At 34.3% G+C, this 22,198-nt stretch overlaps 1 protein-coding gene across 4 annotated transcripts in view; it reads left to right on the top strand.

Moving 5' to 3' along the window:
• The window catches only part of DPH6 (diphthamine biosynthesis 6), a 470,106-nt gene that overhangs the window by 196,932 nt on the left and 250,976 nt on the right, over positions 1–22,198 (top strand). For all 4 annotated transcript variants that reach the window (XM_020993930.2, XM_020993810.2, XM_020993745.2 and 1 more), the window contains one exon: positions 19,026–19,120. In XM_020993930.2, the coding sequence (XP_020849589.1) occupies positions 19,026–19,120 (95 nt within the window). The remainder of the gene's footprint in view (positions 1–19,025; positions 19,121–22,198) is intronic.

Genomic DNA, 22,198 nt, shown 5'->3' with positions numbered 1-22,198 from the left:
AATAGCTCAATTTATGAGATTAGATTATCCAGGTTATCTGTTTCCTCATTTGTTAGTTTTAGTGTTTTGGTTCTGATAACTTAATCTGCCCACTGCCCTCGCTCCTCTAACTTCTTCCCCTCTTTCTCTTAGCCCCCTTTCCTCCTACTTTGCCATTGTGTAAGACAGATTTCTATAGCCAGTTGGATGTTATTCCATATATTCTTCCCTCTTTCAGCCACTTCAAATTACAGTGAGATTCAGGTGTTTCTTGCACCCCCTCCCTCATTTTCCCTTCGACTGTAAATACTCTTCTTTGTGCACCTCTTATCTGAGATAATTTTCCTCATTTTTCTCTTTGTCATCTTTCCATCCTTTTTTTAAAAATTGATAAAGTTCTTAGGAGTTGTTAGTATCATCTTCCCATATAGGAATGCAAACGGTTTAATCTCATTAAGTCCTATGTGATATCTCTTTCATGTTTATCTTTTTATACTTCTCTTGAGTCTGGTATTTGAATGTCAGATTTTTCTATTTACCTGTGGTCTTTTCATCAAGGATGTTTCAAAGTTCTCTATTTTATTAATATCCTTTTTTATCTTAAGGGATTATACTGAGTTTTTCTGGGTAGTTAATTCTTGGTTGTAATCTTAGCTCCTTTGCCTTCTAGGGTATTATATTCCAAGCCCTTCACTGACTTAACGTGGTAGCTGCTAAAGCTTACGTGACCCAAACTGTAGCTCTACTGTATTTGAATAGTTTCTTTCCAGCTATTTTCAGTATTTTCTCATTGACCTGGGAGCTATGGAATTTGGCAATAATATTTGTGGGAGTTTTTATTTTGGAATCTCTTTCAGGAGGTGACTTGTGAATTCTTTCAGTTTCTGTTTTGTTCTCTGATTCTAAAATATCTGGGAAGTTTTCCTTTTTAGTTTCTTAAAATATTATGTTTAGGCTTTTTTTTATCACAGTTTTCAGGTAGTCCACTAATTCTTAAATTATCTCTCCTCAATTTATATTCTAGGTTACTTGTTTTTCCAATTAAATGTTCCACATTGTCTTTTATTTTTTCATTGTTTTGGCTTTAATTGTTTCTTGACATCTCCTGGAGTCATTAGTTTCCACTTGCCTAGTTCTAATTTGTAAGGAATTATTTTCTTCAGGTTTTTTTTTTGCTTCTTTTACCAAACTGTTAATTGTCTTTTCACAATTTTCTTGCCTTGCTTTCATTTCTTTTCTCAAGTTTTCTTCTACCTCTCTTATTTCATTTTTAAAATCTTTTTTTTTTTGGTTCCTTTAAAAAAAAACACTTTCTTTAGCTCTTCAAGGAATTCTTGTTGGGTTTGTGTCCAATTTACATTTTTCTTTGAGGTTTTGTTTGTAGATATTTTTACATCATTGTTTTCTTCTGAGTTTGTATTTTGAGTTTTCCTATCACTTTAGTAGCTGTTTGTGGTCAGGTCCTTTTTGTTGTCATTGTTGTTGATGTTGTTTTATCAATTTTCCAAGCTATTTCTTGACTTTGAACTTTATATTAAAGTTCCACTCTGCTTACTTCTGTACTCCCTTTTCACTTTCCCAAACATCATACTTTTTCACCCTGCTGTTTTTGCATCTAATTCTGGAGGTCTGTTAGTTTTTGATACTTCCATGGTGGTGTGATTCTGGCAGAGGTATATAGTCACTGCTTTTATGGTCTGTGTTCTGGTCCTTACCCTGGAAGGCACCCTGCTCCTTTATGACCACAAATGCTCTAATGCTCTTATCTCTGCCTTGGAACTACTACCAGGAACTAGCTCTCTCTGTAACCTGGAATTGTGTAGTGGGCACTGAACTTGCCCAGTGCCTTTGAGTCCTGTACCCAGGGGCTACATGGCAGTCCTTTTAATCTCTTTCTCACCAGTTGTCCAGTCTCCTCATTGTTTCTGAGTGGGAAGAATTCCCAAAACTGTTACTGCTGCTGCAATTACCCTGCAGCTTCCAAAGACTATAGCTTGTGATGCCACCCAGCACTCTGGGCCAGCTTTCACCCCAGTATCACAGACCTCTCCTTCAAACCTCCAAAATTTTGGAGGGGTAAAAAAACTTTCACCCCAACCTTTTTGTTGGCTATGCCACTCCAGAATTTGATTTGATAGCTTATTTTTAAATTGTTTAGAGAGAAATGTTGGGAAAGTTCAGCTAGAATGCTCCATCTACTCTATCATCTTGGCTCTGCCTCTAGTTTTAATTTTTATACTTCAATACAAACCCAATCTTTTTTTAAGTTCTAAATTTTATTGTCACATAATTCAGCTCTTATAACTTTATTTTTTTCCCTTTGTTATGAATTTTCCCATTTTAATTTTTCTAATTTCCTTTTTTTATTTCATGTTTAAAAATTGAATTAGCTATGTTTTATCCATTTTATTAGTCCATTTTAAGAAAAAAAACAGCTTTATTTGATTATTCAATTTGTTTTAAATTTTTTCCTTTCTTGTATCTCTCCAGTTTTGAAAATCCCCTATTATGTGCTTATTTAGATGTTATTTTCTTTGTTATTTTTCTAGTGTTTTAAAAACTTTCTCAATTAACTAGCTCTTTCTTTTCTTCTCTTGATATAAATGGTAAATCATATACATTTTCCTCTTTTTTAACATAATTTTGTATCATTTCTCTGATTTGGTCTTTGATTTATTAATTATGAAATTTCTCCATTTATGTATGCATCTTTGGTTCATTTTTAAAATAATGTTGTCACATTAGCATGTATAAACTATGTTTAAGATTTCTCCTTTTTGTCCCAACTTGCAGTTTTGTAGATTGGTCACTTTCTCCAAATATTTTTAAATCTTTATCCATCCACTAAAAAGTAAGTATGTGCCAAATATGGAATAATTATACTCATATCAACAGAAGAAAGAACCCCCAGGGTATAAAATCCTTTATGAATTACACTATAGAACCCTAATACTTAGAGTACTCACTGTGTCCCTCTCTCTTACCAGTCAATCAATATGTATTTATGGAAGCATTTATCTGTGTCAGCAAGCACTGTGCTAAGGGGTAGGGTTAGAAAGAAAGGCAAAAAATAACAGCAACAAAAATAAAACCATGGCATTTTATCTCAAGCAGCTCATGTTCCAGTGGGAAATAACCTGCAAAAAATTGTATATAAATGACTCATTGTAATCTTAGGCTCTGTGTATCAGTAGCAAGAGTACAATCAAACTCACAGACTTTTGTGGGGCCTAGTGCTAGAGGAGGAATACCCAGTTGCTTGAGATATGATCCAAATACCTTCTACCTACCCCCATCACCTTACCTGCCTTAGAAATATTGGACACTCGTTTTTCCTTGGCCAGGTGAAGGAAAAGAAAAGCTTAGAAGGAATCAAGTAGTCCAGAAACATGCTGCTTTTTTCACTGGGACCTTAGTATCATTATAGCTCTGAGGCTATAATGATTCTGTCTGAACATCCACCCCTCCCCCAATTCCCCTTCCTTCTGGGCCTAGGGGCAGACATCAATTCTTCTTAGTTACATAAATGAGAGAGAAATAGAGACAGAGACAGAGACAACAGAGATAGAGACAGAAAAAGAGATAGAGATGACAGAGAGAGAGAGAGGAAGAAATCGGATGTGATGTAACTGTGAGCAACTGCACCACGCCTGAAGGAAGGGATATTAAAACCCAACTAGAGCTGTTCCCTTTTTCCTGGAACTTATTCATGTTGTAGATCCAGGCCTGTAAATCCTATATCTACTACTTGAAAAAGGCTGAGTCAGTCTTCCAACCTATCCTGAAAGGAGTGCTTACCAGCAAAGGCAGAACAACCAGAAAAGGGATGCTGAGACACAAAAGTTATCAAGGGGGGGAAAAAAACTCAATAAAAGGACAGCACATGAGCAGATAAGTCAAGAGAGATCCAAAAAAGAAAGAAGAATAAATAAAACATTGAAGAGAATGCAACTCTCTGGGATAACAGTATGAGAGATAACAGCTGATGAAAGACTCCCAGGAGAGTATAGAACAACAAAATAAAACTCCAAAATGGTTTTAAAGGAAATAAAATCCATGAAAGAAGAAATTAGGAATGAATATTCCTTAGAAATTAGAATTGTCGACATAAAATTACAAAAACACAATTACAAACTAGAAAAAAAATTGATCCACGATTTAGAATTTGTGTGAAGAAGTGACAGTTATTGAGAGATATGTAACACACATCCTAAGGTGAAGGAAAGTATGGCAGAAAACAATTAAATGAATATAGGAATAGTTAAATGAATATAGGAATTCTACACAAATCAAAGTAACTGTCCTTGAAGACACTATACCCAAGGATATAACCTGCATATCATAGATCTCCCAGAAGAACATGACAGATCAAAAAAACATGAATACTAGAATGAAGGAAATAATATAGGAGCTAGTTAATACAGAAAACAAAACATTGAGAATCTCTGCCATGAAGAAGAAAAAAAAATACAAACTCTAAAAGATGTAGTATTTAAATTAAAAAATTTTAGTGACAAAGGGACAGGAATAGGAATGGAGACTGCACCTGTGGTTTCACTGTTTTAAGGGACTTCCCAAATCAGAAAACAGCTTCTACAAATGCATCTTCTCTGTAACTTACAATCATAGTTGCTGGGAGGGTAAGAAACATGCCTAAGGTCACACAGCCAATACAACCAGATCCAATTAGTGTGATTAATGAATTCTGTGAGTGGTGGTCGTATTGTTTAAATTTGTCCATTCAAGGTTATGATTACATGTAAAGTATTGGTTATTGCTTTCAGCCTAATGGAAATATGTAATAAAATATTTTAATGAGGTTTTTTTATCCATTTATTAACTTAATATAACAGCAAAGCACAAGAAAAATTAATTTCTATTTCAAGTTTATTACAAAATAATAGAACAGTTATCAAAATAAAAATTTTAAACATTAAGAAATATTTAAAATATACTGATAGGCCTCTTCTTTTTTTGCACTGGCAATTTGTCCATCTAACGTATTCTTCCTTTTTGTTCATTTTGTTAAGGATATTTTTAAAAAATTAATACAATTATTAGCAAAGTGGTACAGTGGCACATCATATCTACATACAATGATAGGCATGTGCACTGTGATTCAGCATATTAGAACCCTCAACTCGCTCACTCACCTCACATTAATTGAATTTCTTAGCTGTTGTTCAGTTGTTTTTCAGTTGTGTCTGATTCTTTGTGACCCATTTGCAGTTTTCTTAGCAGAGATATTGGAGTGGTTTGCCATTTCCTTCTCCAGCTCATTTTATAGATGAGGGAACTGAAGCAAACAGGGTGAAGTGATTTGCCCAAGTCATACAGCTAGTGTCTGAGGCCAAATTTGAAGTCAAGAAAATGAGTCTTCCTGACTCCAGGCCCTGCATTCTATCTACCGTACCATCTTTTGGTTCACATTAAATGTGATTAAGTAACATTTTATAATTTGCATTATTTCTTCTTTTGCATTAATTGCACCTAGCATTGTGTGTCAGAAGGGGATCTTGAACCCAGCTTCCACTAACAAACAATAAATTTTAGCTTCCAATGTAAAGTAACGGGAATTTATATAGCCTAAGTTTTTTTGTAGTCACACAAAATGACAGAAAGGAATGTGCTAGTAATAACCAAAAATCAATGGAATTCAAGCTTTGTCCCAAAATGACATACCCTGCAAACCTCAGTTAACAAAAATGAATAATACAGAAGCATTTGAGGCTTTCCTACAGTAAAAAGGGGGAAGGGTAGGAACCAATGCAAATAAAATATTCTGTTAGTAAAACTCCAAAAACAAATATTAAGAAATTAACTAACTACAGTTATGAAAGAAATATGAAGAAGGGATTTTTAAAAAACTAATACTAAAAAGACATTGCAGGAAACACTTAAATGTGAATACATTAAGCAAGCTAATAAAATAAAAGAGATTAACAAAATGGTTAAAAAAATAAAACGCACAGTCTGTGGTATGAAGGAAAGAAATTCAAAAAGTGCAGAATCCAAATAAAGAGCTAGAATGAGATTTATTATTCATCAGGTGAATCCCAAAAGCAAGAATAATAATCATGTTATCTTTAAATTCACAGTATCACTAGAGAGGAAAGGAAACTTTTATACTTAAAGAAATCATAGATGGTGAACCAATGTCAGTATTAAACATGTGTACCAAATAGCATGATGCCTAAGTTTATAGAATCTTAATTCCAAAGAGATATTTAGAGTAATATGATAATAGTAGAATAACTTACTTTTCCTGTCTTAAAACTGGACAAATCTTACAGAAAAATAAGTTCCAGGAAAATTATAGTACGAAGCCAACCATTTAATAATTTAAAGGTCGAAGATTTATGAAATCTTCTGAATAGGAACATTAAACCTTATATATGATTATCAATGCCATATAGTATCCTTGTAAAAATAGAATATGTGCTAGAGAATAGAAAAAAAAGTATAGAAAAATGTTCTTTGCAGACTATAATACAATAAAATAATATCTAAAAGAAGAAAAGCAAACCTAAATGAAAACTTAATAATGACATCCTGATTAATGAGTTGGTCAAAAAATGAACCACAGAAACAGTAGCTGTGTAAAAGAGAATTATAGTGATGAGACAACATACCAAAATTTCCGTAATGCGGCTGAAGCAATCTTCTGAAGAAACATTTATATCCCTAAAAGCATATATTAACAAAATAGGAAAAGGGAGGATCTGTGAACTGGAAATGTAATTTAAAAATTAAACCCAAATAAGCATAACAGAAGTAACTTTTAAAATTAGGGCAAAAATAAATGAATCAGAAAAGAAAAAGACTAAAGAAATGATAGGACTTGAAAATGTTTCTTTAAAAAAGACTAGCAAAATCAATAAATCTTTAGGTAAATTAATTAAAAAGAAGAGGAAGGGAAATCAGATTAACAAAATAAAAACCACCATAAGCAAAATAAGAATTACATGAGCCTACTACATATACATAGTAATATGACAACAAAGTTGAGAATTTAAAAGAAATTGAAGATTATCTACAAAATGTACAGTACTCAAATTAACAGCATATATCTTAATCCAACTGAAGAAAATAAAATTGAATCAGCTATAAAAGATCTTTGAAAGGAAATAATTCTTGGTCCAGATGGATTTATAGGAAAATTGTATTGAACTTTAAAGAACACTTTAATGCCTATATTGTACAATTTTTTTTTCCTGAAAAACTCTCAAATGCCTTCTATGGCCAAATAAAATCATGCCTAAAAAAGAGGCTTATAGTATATTTTAAGGAAGGATAAAGGAATGAATATGAACTATATATGTCAATATCATTATTAAAAATTAATGTAAAAACCAAATTTCAAATAAATTCTTGGCAAAAAACCCCACAACATTTAAAAAATATTATTCACTAAGGTTAAGTTGGATTTATTCTAAGGATGCAAGAATAGTTTGTTAACATAATTATATTGAACATAAAAACATGTAGAACCACATTATTAGGCAACTTCAAGTCCGCACTGTTTAAATGTGATTATTTCAACTAATGCAGAAAAATCATTTGACAAAGTGCAGAGCTAATCTATGTTTAAAAAAAAATCCATAAGTATAATGAATAGGAGTGTCTGTTTGTAATGAGATTACATCTGAAATCAGAAGCTACCCTCATATGCAGCAGGGAAACATTAGATATACTTTTCCAGTAATTACCAAATGAACACTTTTAGTGAAAACAAAAATCATCAATATAATTTTTAAAGTAACAATTGAAAAACATTAAGTGATATATATAATAATATGAGCAGATACTTCAAAGAGTGGGCTTGAAACATGCTCCCAAAGAAAAAAAAACCTAAGACCAGATGGATTTAAAATCAAATTCTCTCAAATATGCAAAGAACAATTAATTCTAATATTTCATGAACCATTTGCAAAAATATGAAAGGATGGGATTCTACCAAATTCTTTCCATAATATAAATGTGATCCTGATTACTAAACATGGCATCTAAACAAAGAAAGGAAAACAATGGACTAGTATCCCTATATCATCCCAAAATGTTAAGTAAAATATTAGCAAAGAGGTTACAACAACATCACAAAGATTATACACTATGACAAGTTTGTTTTTCTACCAAAAATACAGGGTTGTTCAAAAATAATAGATCATATTAATAATAAGAAAAACAAAAATCATGATTATATCAACAAATGCAAGAAAAGTTTTTGACAAAATATGTTTCTATTAAAGACAATAGAAAGCAGAGGAATGAGCACACTTTTCCTTCTTCTGGTAAGTAAGATTTATCTAAAACCAAGAGGTAAAACAAAGATGACTGTTACTACCACTGTTATTTGACATACTGTTAGAAATGCTACCTATAGCAATGGGATAAGAAAAAGAAACCAAAGGAATAAGCATAAAGAGGAAGCAAAATTATCACTTTTTGTTAGAATTTCAACTAAAAGCTAATAGAAGCAATAACTTCCATAAAACATAAGAAAATAAAATATATCTTTGCAGATCATCAGCATTTCTGTATGTTATCAATAAAACCCAGCAGAAAGAGATAGAATAATTCCATCTAAATAACTACAGAATGTATAAAACATTGGAAATTTCCTTACCAAGACACAAATAAGAGCTATATAAATACATCTAAAAAACACTCTTTTCAGAAAACACATAGGCCTAAATGATTGGAAGAATATTAATTGCTCATGTATAGACTGAACCAATATAATAAAAATGACCCTGCTATCTAAATTAATTTATTCAGTGTCATACCAAACCATCAAAGAAGTCGTTTATAGAGTTAGAAAAAACAATAATCAAATCCATTTGCAAAAACAAAAGACCAAGAATCTCAAGGGAAATAATGACACCTAAAAAAAAAAGTGGGAAGGAAAGAGAACTAGCAGTACCTGTTCTCAAACCAGATCTCAGTACTGCAAAGAAGTAATCATTGAAATAATTGCTGGTTAAGAAAAAGGTCAATTAATAGGATAGGTTAAGTAAACAACATATCTAAGTAGCTGAACAGAGCCACTTAGTGTTTGATAAATCCAAATACCACAGTTCCTGGGATAAGGACTCATTATTCAACAAAAACTGCTGGAAAAAAACTGGAGAACAGCCGGAAACTATGTCTAGACCAACACTTTACACTATATGTATCAAGATAAGCTCCAAATGTATACATGACTTAGACATAAAAGTTCACATGATAAATGAATGAGTAAGGAAGAAATTCCCTTTCTGTGAGTAAAGGGAGAATTTGTGGCCAAACAATGGATAGAGAGTATTACATGAAATAAAATGGACAGTTTTAATGATATAATGTTAAAAAGGGTTTGGGACACGCAATACCAATGCAATTAAAACAGAAGAGAAACAATTAACTGGAAAAAAAATCTTTGCAGCACATTTTTCTGATATATGTTTCATTTCCAAAATGTATAAAGAATGATTCAAGTTTATAGGAATTAGAGCCTTTTCTTAGTTTCCAAATGGCCACAAGATATGAATAGGAAATTTTAAAGAAAGAAATTATAAGCTATCAGTAATATAAAAATTATCAGTCACTAATACTAAAGTACAAATTAAAACAACCCTGAGGTGCTACCTTACACTTAAAAGATTGACAAAGGGGCAGCTACGTGGGGCAGTGGATAGAGCACCAGCCCTGGAGTTCAGGAGTATCTGAGTTCAAATCTGGCCTCAGACACTTACTAGCTGTGTGTCCCTGGGCAAGTCACTTAACCCCAATTGCCTTTAAAAAAAAAATGACAAAGTTGACACGAAAGGAAAGGGATAAATGTTGGAGGGGCTGAGGAAAAACCAGTGCATTAATTTCCTGTTAGTTTAGCTATGACATGGCCTGCCCATTCAGGAAATCAATTAGGCCCCCAAAATTCTCAACCTGCATACCATTTGATCCAGCAGTACCACTACTAGACCTATACTTCCCCCAAAAAATCAAAGGATAAAGCAGAGAACCCATATATATATAAAAATATTTATTGCTGTTCAATCATTGTAGTTGTGACTGACCCTTCCTGACTCTATATGGGTTGTTATTGTTAAAGATACTGGAATGGTTTGCCATTTCTTTCTCCAGTTGGATCCATTTTGTCAGGCAACCAGACATTAAGTGACTTGTTCAGGGTCACACAGCTAGGAAGTGTCAGAGGTTGGATTTGAACTCACATCTTCCTGACTCCAAGCCTAGCGCTCTGCCTCTAAAAATATTTATAACAGATATTTTTGCTTTTCCAGAAAAAAAATGGAAAGCAAAGTTATAGAATAATTAAACAGATTATGTTATATAAACATAAGGTAATATCCTTGAGCTATAAGGAATTACTAAAGAAATAGCTTTAGATCACTTGGAATATTTTTTTTTAACTGAAACATAGTAAAGTGAGATCTTGGAGAACAATTTATACAATAATGATAGAAAGACAAACAACTTAAGAAAATGTTTTAAAAACTTAAGAATTCTGCTTCATTCAGTTACCAACCACAATTGCATTTTTGTCTTTGCAATTCCTCTACTTAGCACAATTCCTTAAACATTGGAGGTGCTCACATGCAATGGGCATTGTAAACATAGGAAACAACTTGAACAGTAGCGTAAATATGGCAAACTGTTGGACATCTATTCAGAATGGTGATTTTTTTTATTTTATTAATTTATTTTGACTTATAAACAATCACTTCCATATGCTTTTGAGTTTAAAATTTTTCTCTCCCTTCCCCCCAACCCTCTCCAAGACAGCACACACTTTGATATAGGCTATACATTTACATTCCTATTAAATGTATTTTCACATTAGTGTAGTTGTAAGTAAAAATTAAAACCAATAGGAGGAACCATCAGAAGGAGGAAACAAAACTCAACAGAAGAGTAAAAAAAAATATAGCGATTCAATTTCCATAGTTCCTTCTGTGGATGTGGATAGCATTTTCCATCACTAGGCCTCTGGAGATGTCTTAGATCCAAGAGTGGGTTCTTATCCCAGAGGCGGGGGTGTTTGGGTTTATCAAATAGATAACAACATATTGTAGGATTGTGGTTTTTAATCCATTCTGCTATCCACTTCCGTTTTATGGGAGAGTTCATCCCATTCACATTCACAGTTATGATTATTATCTGTGTCTTTTTCTCCATCCTTTCCCCCCATTTATGCTTTTCTTTCTCCTCTCTCCCCCTCTCTAATGTTTTGCTTTTGACCACCACCTCCTTCCGTCTCTCCTCCCTTCTGTTATCCCTTTCCCTTTTCTTTCCCTTTGCTCTTACTGCTTCTTCCCTTCCATCTATCCCCCCTCCCTTTTCTTTCCCCTTTTCCCTCCTACTGCCTATGGGGCAAGTTAGATTTCCATACCTAACTGATTATGTTATTCCCTTCTTGAGCCAAATCTGATGAGAGTAAGGTTCAAACAATGCTCACCCCCCCCTTCTTTCCCTCTGCTGTAATAGGATTTTCTGTCTTTTCCTGTAATGTAATTTACCCTTGTCTGCCTCCTCCTTTCTTAGTACATTTTCTAAGATCAGACTAATCCACTTACTTGAATCTATTTAACCCACTTGATTAGATTTTTTTTCATCATTACATCAAAGTCAACTTATATCCACCCCCTTTATGTATACTCTTTTAACATGGTGTAATAACAATACAGTTCTCAAGAGTTGCAAGTGTCATCTTCCCTTGTAGGGATGTAAACAGTCCACCCTTATTAACAACATTTTGTATCTTTCTGTCCCATTTACCTTTTTATGTCTTTCTTGAATCTTGTACTTGAAGATCAAAATTTTTGTTGAGCTCTGGTCTTTTTGTCAGGAAGGTTTGGAAGTCCCCTATTTTGTTGAATTCCATCTCCTCCCTTGAAAAATCGTGCTCATTTTTGCAAGGTAGTTGATCTTTGGCTGAAATCCAAGCTCCTTTACCTTAAGGAATATCATGTTCCACACCCTGCGGTCTTTTAATCTAGAAGTTGCAAGGTCCTTTTGTAATCCTGACTGTGGTTCCATGATATTTAAATTGTTTCTTTCTGGCTGCTTGCAGCACCTTCTCTTTCATCTGGTAATTTTGGAATTTTGCTATTATATTCCTTGGCTTTGTCAATTTGGGATCTCTTTCAGGTGGTGACCAGTGTTTTCTTTCTATGGTTATTTTACCTTCTGGTTCTAGGACTTCAGGGCAGTTTTCCTTTATGATTTCCTGAAAGATATTGTCCAGGCTCTTTTTTTCATCATGATTTTCAGGTAGTGCAATGATTTTTAAATTGTCTCTCCTGGATCGATTTTCCAGGTCAGTTGTTTCACTGATGAGGTATTTTATGTTTTCATCTATTTTTTCATTTTTTTGTTTCTGTTTGATTGATTCTTGCTCTCTTATAGAGTCATTAGTTTCCATTTTTCCAATTCTAGTTTTTAACAGATTGTTTTCTTCTGTTAGTTTTCATACTTCCTTCTCCAATTGGCTAATCGTATTTTTAAGGGATTTGTTTTCTTCAGTGTACTTTTTGGGCTTCAGACCAGTTCATATTCCCTTTTGATGTTGCAGATATGAGTTTGTTGACAATGTTGTCCTCTTCAGAATTTCTATCTTGATTGCCACTCTTCTCATAATATGAATCTATGGTACATTTCTTTTTAGTTATGGTTTCTTTATTACCTGGCCTTTAAAGAGATTGAGCTCTCCTGCTGGGGAAAAGAGGGCACTGACCCAAGCTTCTTGTGTTGGGAGCCTAGGTCTTGGTCACTGGCTTTGTGTGCTGGGGCCTCTTATGTTGGCAATTGGAGGCTGTAGGGTTTTGGCAGCTTACCTCGTGTTGGGCTGGAATCAGCAAGGTTGGAACTCTCAGGCAATTCTAGGTTGTCTGCTTTTCCTTTCCTTTAACTTTCTTTAGCTCCTTTTAGATGGGTGCTGCAGGGTGTTTATCTGCCTGGGGCCCTTTGCAATGCTGCCTCCCTTGTTTCTGCTAATGCATTGGGAGATTCCTTTGCGGTAGAGTGCCTAGGCACCTGGTGGTATTCTGAGCTGGTTTCCATCCATTCCCCCCCCCCCCACTGAGGCACTCTGAGGTTCAGGTGTTGGTGTTTACCTGCTCTACCACCTGGGCTTCAGGATCTCCTCCTGGTTGACAGTTGGAAACTGTAGGGTTTTGCTGGCTTACCTGGTATTGGGTTGGAATCAGCAAGGCTGGAACTTTAGGAAGATTCTAGGTTGCTTTCTTCAGCTCCTTTCATCTGAATCCATTCATCTGAATGCTGCAGGGTACTTATCTGCCTGGGGTCCATTGTAGTGCTGCTTCCCTTATTTTGCTGGGAGACCTGTTTGCTGGGCTGCTGCACTGCTGCTCCCTGTCTTCTAGTTCAGCTGTTCCGGGTTTGGTTTTTTTTTTTTTCTGGGGCGATATTTTCTGGGTTTTCAGGTTGATAGGGGATGGTGAGAGCAACTACTTTTTACTCCGCCATCTTCCACAGTGGTGATTTTAGCTAAAGAATACAGAGAACAGAATTGTATGAGATTATGCTGGAAAGGTAGGATGGGTAGCCTCAGGTTATTACTCAGCCCCAATGATTTTTGGCATTGCATTACAGAAGTAATGTTTTAGTTCAAAAGTAAAAGAGCATTTTCAAATACTAAAACACTATCAATATGTTATCACTGCTTTCAGAAATGTCAATTTTAAAATACTGTATATTTCATAGTTTTCCAAAGAGATATTACTATATTATGACTGATTCAGAAGAATTATTTTTATTTTAATCCTAACTACATTTCATAGTATGTGAATTTTGAATTTGAAAATGGAGTCACACTGCCAGCAATAGATAGTCTTGTTGAATATACTAATAAGGAACAGTCCTCTTTCAGGAATAACTTTTAAATCCTGAACTAAATTCATTGGTATGGTAGTAATCATAAAATTGGTTTCTTTTAATATTTTTAATCTTGTAAAGAATGTTTTTTATAAACATCCTTTATATTAATAGTTAATCATGACATGGAAAATGTATAGTTGCTATATCTGAAAAATGTTTCATACTCTATACCCACAGATCATGAAAATTCTTATAGAATTTTGTATTAAGTATGCATGTTGGGTTGAAGAAATTTTATAGTGGTGATGGAGTGCCATGAAATTAATACTTGCAATACAGATTGCTGTAGTTTACACTTTTCTTTATATCAAACCAGGTGTGTACCATTTGTACTGAGTATACTACAGAATGAGAATTATCCAAAGTCCCTTGATTTTAATATGTGTTTTGGTTTGTAAACAAAATTATAGTAATTTCTTGCACATTTTTGGAAAATAATTGTATAACAACTTGTGCAAATAAAAAATTCATTCACAAAAAAAAATTAAAAAAAGAAAGAACCAGGAGCTAGGAAAGATAGATAGACTGAATAGAGAAAGCTAGATGGAAAGTGGGGATTGGTAATTCAGGGGGCAAATATAAAGTCATTTTATTAGAAAAAAAAATAAAACCAAGGAGATTCAGAACAGGGGACCAAGGGAATATCTCATGTATTCAATCTAGAAATGTTTCATATTGCATTAGGTGGGCTATGATGGGCTTGATGCAGACTAAAATTTAAGATTCTACGGTAGAAGAGTCTGTTTCTAGTTCCTGCCTCCATTCTATCCCACTCCCATTGTTCTGATCCTTCTGCACTTTACTTCAGGACCCAGCACTGAGAAAATTGTTCATTCTTCTTGGAGTTTGTAGTATAATGATTTGAAAGAAGAGTGGCAGCTTTGTTTTCTTTTTAGTTAAAAGTATTTCAAGGTCTTTTATTTTTTCTCTTCAGAAATAGTTGATATTGACAGCTCCAATTCATGATGCTCTTTAAAACGTTTCCCAAGTGAAGCCGTAGTAAGTTGTCATACCTTCTATGACTTACACTGAACTGTTGGAGTAACATAGGAGGGTGGTATTTTTAGCAATCATTCTATTCATAAGTATAATAAACTCCTGTCTTACTCACCATAGCAGAGATCAGCCTACACTGTGTGATGGTTTGTTGTAATGCTTATGATCACTGCTAATCATGCTTCTTTTTTTAGGCTCAACTTTCACCATTTCAATATTAAAAGGAAACAAATTTTTTTTTCCTACTCCCTAAAAGCAAGAAGCTGTTGTGTTACCAATAACTGTAGCATGCTGATGAACAAGTAATTGATATCCTTAATATCTAAATTCAAAACAATTGCTATCAAAATTCTGAGAGTCTACCTAGTTTCCTGGCCTTTGTTCTCCCTTTATCCCCTTCCCCCAACTGACAGCTTGGTTTTAGTGACAAGTACTGACAGGATCATTCAAGTTAAAACTTATCTTGGAGATTTATGCAGAACCTCTGTGTCTGTGGTTCAAGTATGTAAGGGGCAGGTAGCCAGGAAGTTCAGTAACATGAGAAATTGTGTTTCTGAATTTTATGGGCACAAAATCAGTAATCAGACTAGCAAATCATCTCTTTGAGTAAAAGTGAGTGGATATGCAGTTCTAGACTGGTTATTGAACAGAATGCATAGAAGCAATAATGCACATGGGTCTTTAGGCTGTGAGAAGCTACAGATAAGGGAAGGTGGAAAGACATCCAACAACTGATCATGCCTGAACACTTATTGATGGAGAGATCAGTTTCTGACATGGTACAAATATTTGGAAGTACTCCCTATTTCAAGTGCTCCCTATCCCAAATGCTAGTGTATGGGATAATACTGACTGTCACAATGAGTCAGTTCAGTCTTATAACCAAATGTTAATATGTGATGTAATATTTACTAGCATCTCACAACCATCAGTAAAATAACAAAACCTAGCCTTAGTTGGTACCAAATTACATTTTTCAGAATATAGAATTCTATTACTGCTAAAAAAAAACACAAACGTGGTGTTAATGTGGGGCAGCTAGGTGGTGCAGTGAATAGAGCACTAGGCCTGGAGTCAGAAAGACCAGAGTTCAAATTCAATCTCAGATACTTCCTCGCTATATGACCCTGGACTATTTGCCTCAGTTTCCTTATCTGTAAAATGGGGATGATAATAGCATCCACTTTGCAAGACTATTATGAGGAACAAATGAGATACTATTTGTAAAGCACTTAGCACAGTACCAGATATATAGCAGGTACTATATAACTGTAAGCTATTATTTATGCTTAAACCTGTAAATAAATCTGTATGCAGCAGCAACATCTTCAAGATTTGAATTAAAGATCTATTAAATCTCTAACTGGAACAGATGAGAGAAATTCCAATTTCAGTAAAGATTTTTCAAATATTCAAGGCAATGTACAGACAGTTATGATGCAAAGATAAATATATGTATAGGGATGAGTTCAATTGAAGCAGAATATTGTTAATATTCCCATTTGCCTATGACAGTTATTAGAACACCTGAATCCTAGTTCCAGGTTTTTCCTATGTGGTCACAACTTCTTTATATTTTGGAATTCAAATAACTAAACCTCCTAAGGTAAAATGTTTTGGGACTTTTTTGGAGTTTTAGGAAAACTTTTCTCTTTTTTCTATTCCTGGACTATTTGACTGTTGGTATATTTATTTAGTATTACTGTCATGTTTACTTCACAGTGGTGAGTTTGCGATATGAATTCCCCCAAAGCAGTATCCTGATTTAATCACCAAGATTTATTAGGAATTTTTCTAACATATATTGTAGCCCTAACCTCTCAAGTTCCACGGCTGCAACTCTAACTAGCTATAGGGTTGGCATTCTCTAACCATGCCTTGTGCTCTCCTACCTTTATATCTTTAGTCAAGCTGCTCTCTATACTATTCTCTTTCTGTTGAATTCCTAGTCAGACTCTCAGGTCCTACTCAAATGCTACCTCATCTGTGAAGCCATCCCAGAGCCTGCTCTTGTGCTCAGGCATATCATTAAACTTCTCCTGAACTCAGTTTCCTTAGCTGTAGAGTGAAGTAGGTAAATTAGATGAGCTCAAATGCCTTCCAGTTGTGAAATTGAGTTCTCATGGTCTTTCTGTTGGTTATTTTTATTTTTTATTATTCTGTAATTGTTTTACTCAGTGTCAGAAGATACATTTTGACTATTGGGAGTTTTACTCAATTGTTTGACTTGATTAGTTAACTTAGGCAGCCTCATTAGAGCCACAGAGAAGCTTGGACAAGTTTATTTAAGTCCTTTCTCACCCATGAAGCAGAAATGATAGAATTTTTCTACATTGGTTCAGAATACATACATTTTACTCAGTAAGTTATTATTATTTTCACTCTCTTTATACAATCTTCATAAGCTTTTTCTACCCATTTAAATAAAAGATCAAATACTTTTTTTGGATGATTTTTTTAAAAAAAAGTGTAACCTTATTGTGCTGTGTTATGAATTATATAAAGTGCTTTCACTTGATAAAACCATAAAGAATTATAAATGTGAACTAAAAATCACATTTATGAAGTGCTTTAGGGTTTGCAAAGCACTTTTACACATATTATTTCACTTTATCCTCACAACAACCCTGAAAGGTAAGCGCTATTACTATCCCCATTTTACAGATAAGGAAACTGAAACATTCAGATAGATGTTAAGTGATTTGTCCAGAATCACACAGCTAGTTCTTATATGAGCCCTGATTTGAACTCAGGCCTTCCTGCCTCCACTTCCAGTGCTCTATCCACTATGCCACCCAGCTACCACTATTATTAGATATTTTATTTATATTTATTTAATTTTTAATTTTTTTTGTAATATATGTATGTTTATATGTAAATATATATATATAAAAACTTTTTTTTTTGGGTGGGACTCAGTTCCTGACAGCATAAGTACTTTGCTAGATGCTGGGGGTACAGTACAAAGAGTAAACATTTCCTACTCTCACCTTCTTACTGGGAGGCTACTGGTGAATAGAAAACATGCCTAAATAAATATAAAATATATTTACAAAGTAATTCCAAGAGGAAGAGTACTCCTAAAAAAGGTCTTGTATAAGAAGGGGCAGCTTAGCTGTGCTTTGAAGGAAACTAGGAAATGTTCACTGTGGAGGTGAGAAGGGAGTGTGCATTGCAGACCTGGAGGTACATTTGTACAAGGTATAGACACAGAAGATGGAATGTCCAGGAAACTACTAGAAGGCCACTTTGCCCAAAATAGCACACATAAGGGAAGAATGTGAAATAAGGCTGGAAAGGTAGGTGGAAACTAATTTGTGAAGGGATTTAAATGGCAGACTGAGAGTTTTCACATTTTCTTAAAGGCAGAGAAAGCCATTGAAGATTTTTCAGTGAGGGGGATAGACTGTCAGTCAGATATGTGTTTTAGGAATATCATTTTGTCAGCTGTACGGAAGACACATTGGAGAGAAGAGAGAATGAAAGGATACCAATTAGGAGGATATCGCCAAAATATAGGTGAAAGGTGATAAGGATCTGAACTAAGGGGATAAGCTGAGAGGGGAGAAAAGCAAAGATATGAGAGATATGCATCTCTGAGGCCTGCCAGATTACCTGCCGTCAGGTGGGCTAAGTTAGGGCCTTGTTTTTTGAGTGTCTTCCTAAGGGTATGGTAAAAAGGAATCAAAGATTGCCATGCTGTTTCTATTCAGTCACATTTTTCTCTAACACTGGGAGATCTTTATTAAAACTAGTAGACATAAGTGAAACCAGTGGCTCAGAAGATATAGTTTGTGTGTGTGTGTGTGTGTGTGTGTGTGTGTGTTTGGAGTGGCTTTCTTTATGGGAATGCTCATTTTTTCCTTTGAAGCCACCTCTAACATTCCCAAATGTATGTTCAAGAGCCTAACTGCTGACTCAGAATGCACTTCTTAAAGAGACTTCTAGTACAGAAATGCCAATTTATACTAGAGCTTGACTTTTTAAAAAAATAAATCTAACTAATGAGTTTTGAAACAAAAACTCACATGATTTCCATTTTGGAATACATAATTCTTCAATGAATACTTTTCAGAATAATATCAGAAACATAGTTATGATTTTTTTTTCCTATGAGATCCTAAATTTTCTATGTTTTTCTCCGTCTTATTTTTCAGTTATCTAAGAAGTATGGTGTCAACATCTGTGGAGAAGGCGGGGAATATGAAACATTCACTTTGGATTGCCCTCTGTTTAAGAAGAAAGTAGTTGTGTAAGATACCATCTCAGCATTTTCTTTTCTTTTCTTAAATTTAAGTGATGGAAACAACTTAACATTGAGCTTGAGGCAACTTTTGTTGGCAGAAGTAGACCATGTCCTCTAAGTTCACAAACACTCAATTTGTTTAATACTGGCAGAGTCCGCTGAATACCTAAATCAATACCTGACAAGATGAGGCCTTCATAGAATGCTATAAACTTTTTAGACATTGCACTTTCGTTTACTTGCTGATTATGGCCTGCAGTAAAACTGGTACCTACACACTGACACTTTTATCCTTTCATGAAGTGTGAATTGCCTGTATTATTTATCTTTCATTACAGCTACATTTGATAAACTGCCACATCAGTAGCCTGTGGGTTCCATTAACTCTGTCTTTTTCCCCCTTTTTGGCTTTAGCAACTTGGAATGGTAATACTAAACATTTTCTTTCAATTACTTGGGAGTGTTTTCACATGTAAACTTTGCTTTAAGTTTCTCAAGTATACTCAGAGTAATATTTCTTTTCTATAAGTTAGCAAAATTGTGATAAAGAAATGAAGGCATGTGTTCACTTTGATATGTTTCCCATGTTCTATATAATATAGTTCTTCCCACATGTTAAGAGAAACACTTAGCTGCCTTTTATATAAGTATATACCTCTCCCTGGAAAAAATTGTTGGAATCGGGGCAGCTAGGTGGCACAGTGGATAGAGCACCAGCCCTCAAGTCAGGAGGACCTGAGTTCAAATGTGGCCTCAGACCAAACATTTGACACTTACTAGCTGTGTGACCCTGGGCAAGTCACTTAACCCCAATTGCCTAAAAAAATAAAATAAAATAAAAAAGAATTGTTGGAATCATACTTGATTTTCAGAAACCCAACTAAATAAGCAGCTCCAGTTTATTTTTAATATAAATAGCTTATTCCTTTGTACATGCCTTTTAACAATATACTTATATTAACAAGACATGAAATGATGTGTAAGAATTTAGAAAATGTCTCAGATAAATACATTACAAAATTTTCTTCACCTTGTGAAAAATTGCCACAATGTTTTCTGTACCATTGGGCAAGATTCTTTTTTTTTTTCACTTAAGTGAGGTTTTTTTGAAGTATTTAAGTGCTACTCTGTGCCAGGTTTTGTTCTAGACACTATAGAAATAGAAAAATGTACAGCACTCAGCTTATGAATTAGGGAAGATGAGTGAGAAGTGAGAAGTGCCATAAAAGTGGTACCAGCAAAGTATAGCAGAAGTTGAGAGGAAAGAGTATTCACTTCTGGCTCATTAGAGGAGGATGCAGAGAGAATATGCTTTGTGAGCTGGGTTTTTGTGTTATGTTTATTATTGAAGCAATTTAGCAATGCAGCATTTTAGTGGGTTACGTGAATGATACTGAGGAATATAAAATTACTGAATCAATAATATTTGGTGATTCCAGAAATATATTTGTATAACTTAGAACATAGTGAAGGGTCCATGTGTTAGCATGGTACTAGCCAAACCAGGCAGAAATTGTAACAGTAAAAAGAGAAATTACTAAATAATTGCATTTTTTTCTGTTGCCTGGATACAATAATTTCCCATCTTCTCCCACCACTCCTTGTGTACTTACTTGCAGTACACCCAAGATGTTTAAGGAGTTAATGCTGATTTCCAAACTGGTGCTAACACTGGAAGGTCAGGTTTTAGCTACTGATCTATATCTACTATTTTGAGGGGAATTTTGGGGAGGGAAAACTAAATAAAATCTTTATTTCATCTCACAGATCCTGTGATCTGAAAAATGTTCATGTAGTCCCCATAATTGTACCTTGGCCAATATACCTTAAGTTGGGTAATGCCTAAAACCCATAACTTGGAATTCTTTAATGAGACCGATTTAACAACCTCCCCTGTTGTTTCTGAAATTAGAGTTGCATTCCACAATCAGCAAACCACCCAGTGAGTGTTCTACAGACCAAAATAATCAGGTCCCATTTATAATTATGAGACCATTTTCTTTTCTTTTTCTTAGAAGCAGTGTTTTTTTGTTCTTTTGATAGATTTTGATTTTATACCACCATCATTTCCCCTCAAGTGCTGCCCCCAATCTTATTTTGTAATAAAGAAAAAACATTTAAGTAGATTTGATAGACCTCATCTGACATCATATGCCAAATGCCACATTCATAATTGCTCACTTCTCTAGCAAGAGAAAATGTATTTCATGATTGGTTCTTCTGCATCAAGTTTGATCATTATAATTGATGAGAGGTTAGCTGCCTATTGATGTTGTTTTCCTCTTGTGCTTTTGTAATCATTGTCTGCATTGGACACCTTATTCTCCTTACTTCATCCTGTATCAGTTTATCAAGCCCTCTTCATATTTCTTTGAATTCTTCAAGTTCATCATTTCTTTCTACACAATAAGAGTCCATTGCATTCACGTAAAACAATTTCGCCAACCATTCCCCAGTTGATAGTTACCTACTTTGGTTCTAGTTTCTTGCTACAACCAAAAAAAAAATATTATTATCATTATTCTGCTTTCTCTCTTTGACCTTCTTGAAGTCTATGCCCAGAAAGGAGATCTCTTGAGCCAAGTAGTAAGAACAGTAGTGACATTTCTCCCATATAGTTCAGATTGTTTAACAAAACATTTGGAGTAATTTACAAAGCCATCAACAACAAAATAGTGTACCTATCTCCCCACAACCATTCTAACGTTACGTATTAACATCTTTATCATCTCTGACTCTTTGAGTTGTGTGAGGTGAGACTTCACAGTGTAAAGTTTTATTTCTTTTACCAATAATTTAGAGTAATCTTTCATATTGTTATCAATAGTTTGTAATTCTTTCAAAATGTTTCTATCCTTTGAAAAGATTTATTTATTATGAACTCTTGGTCTTATATGTCTGTAAATTTGTGCATATGTTTGAAGCAATTTTTTTTTCCTACTTGCCCATATCTCTTCTTATTCTAGTTGGCTTTGATTTTGCTTGTGCATAAGCTACTAAATGTGGGTAATTGGAATTATTTTATCTTATAATGTGCTGTCTCTTTTTAGACGAGAAATTTTAATTCTAGCCATGATTGTGCAA

Source organism: Phascolarctos cinereus, unplaced genomic scaffold (genome assembly GCF_003287225.1).
Source record: "Phascolarctos cinereus isolate Bilbo 61053 unplaced genomic scaffold, phaCin_HiC Scaffold_3;HRSCAF=262, whole genome shotgun sequence".
In the NCBI taxonomy this organism is placed as follows: domain Eukaryota; kingdom Metazoa; phylum Chordata; class Mammalia; order Diprotodontia; family Phascolarctidae; genus Phascolarctos; species Phascolarctos cinereus.
The sequence above is the reverse complement of the archived record's forward strand: the minus strand, read 5'-3'. Positions and strand labels throughout refer to the sequence as shown.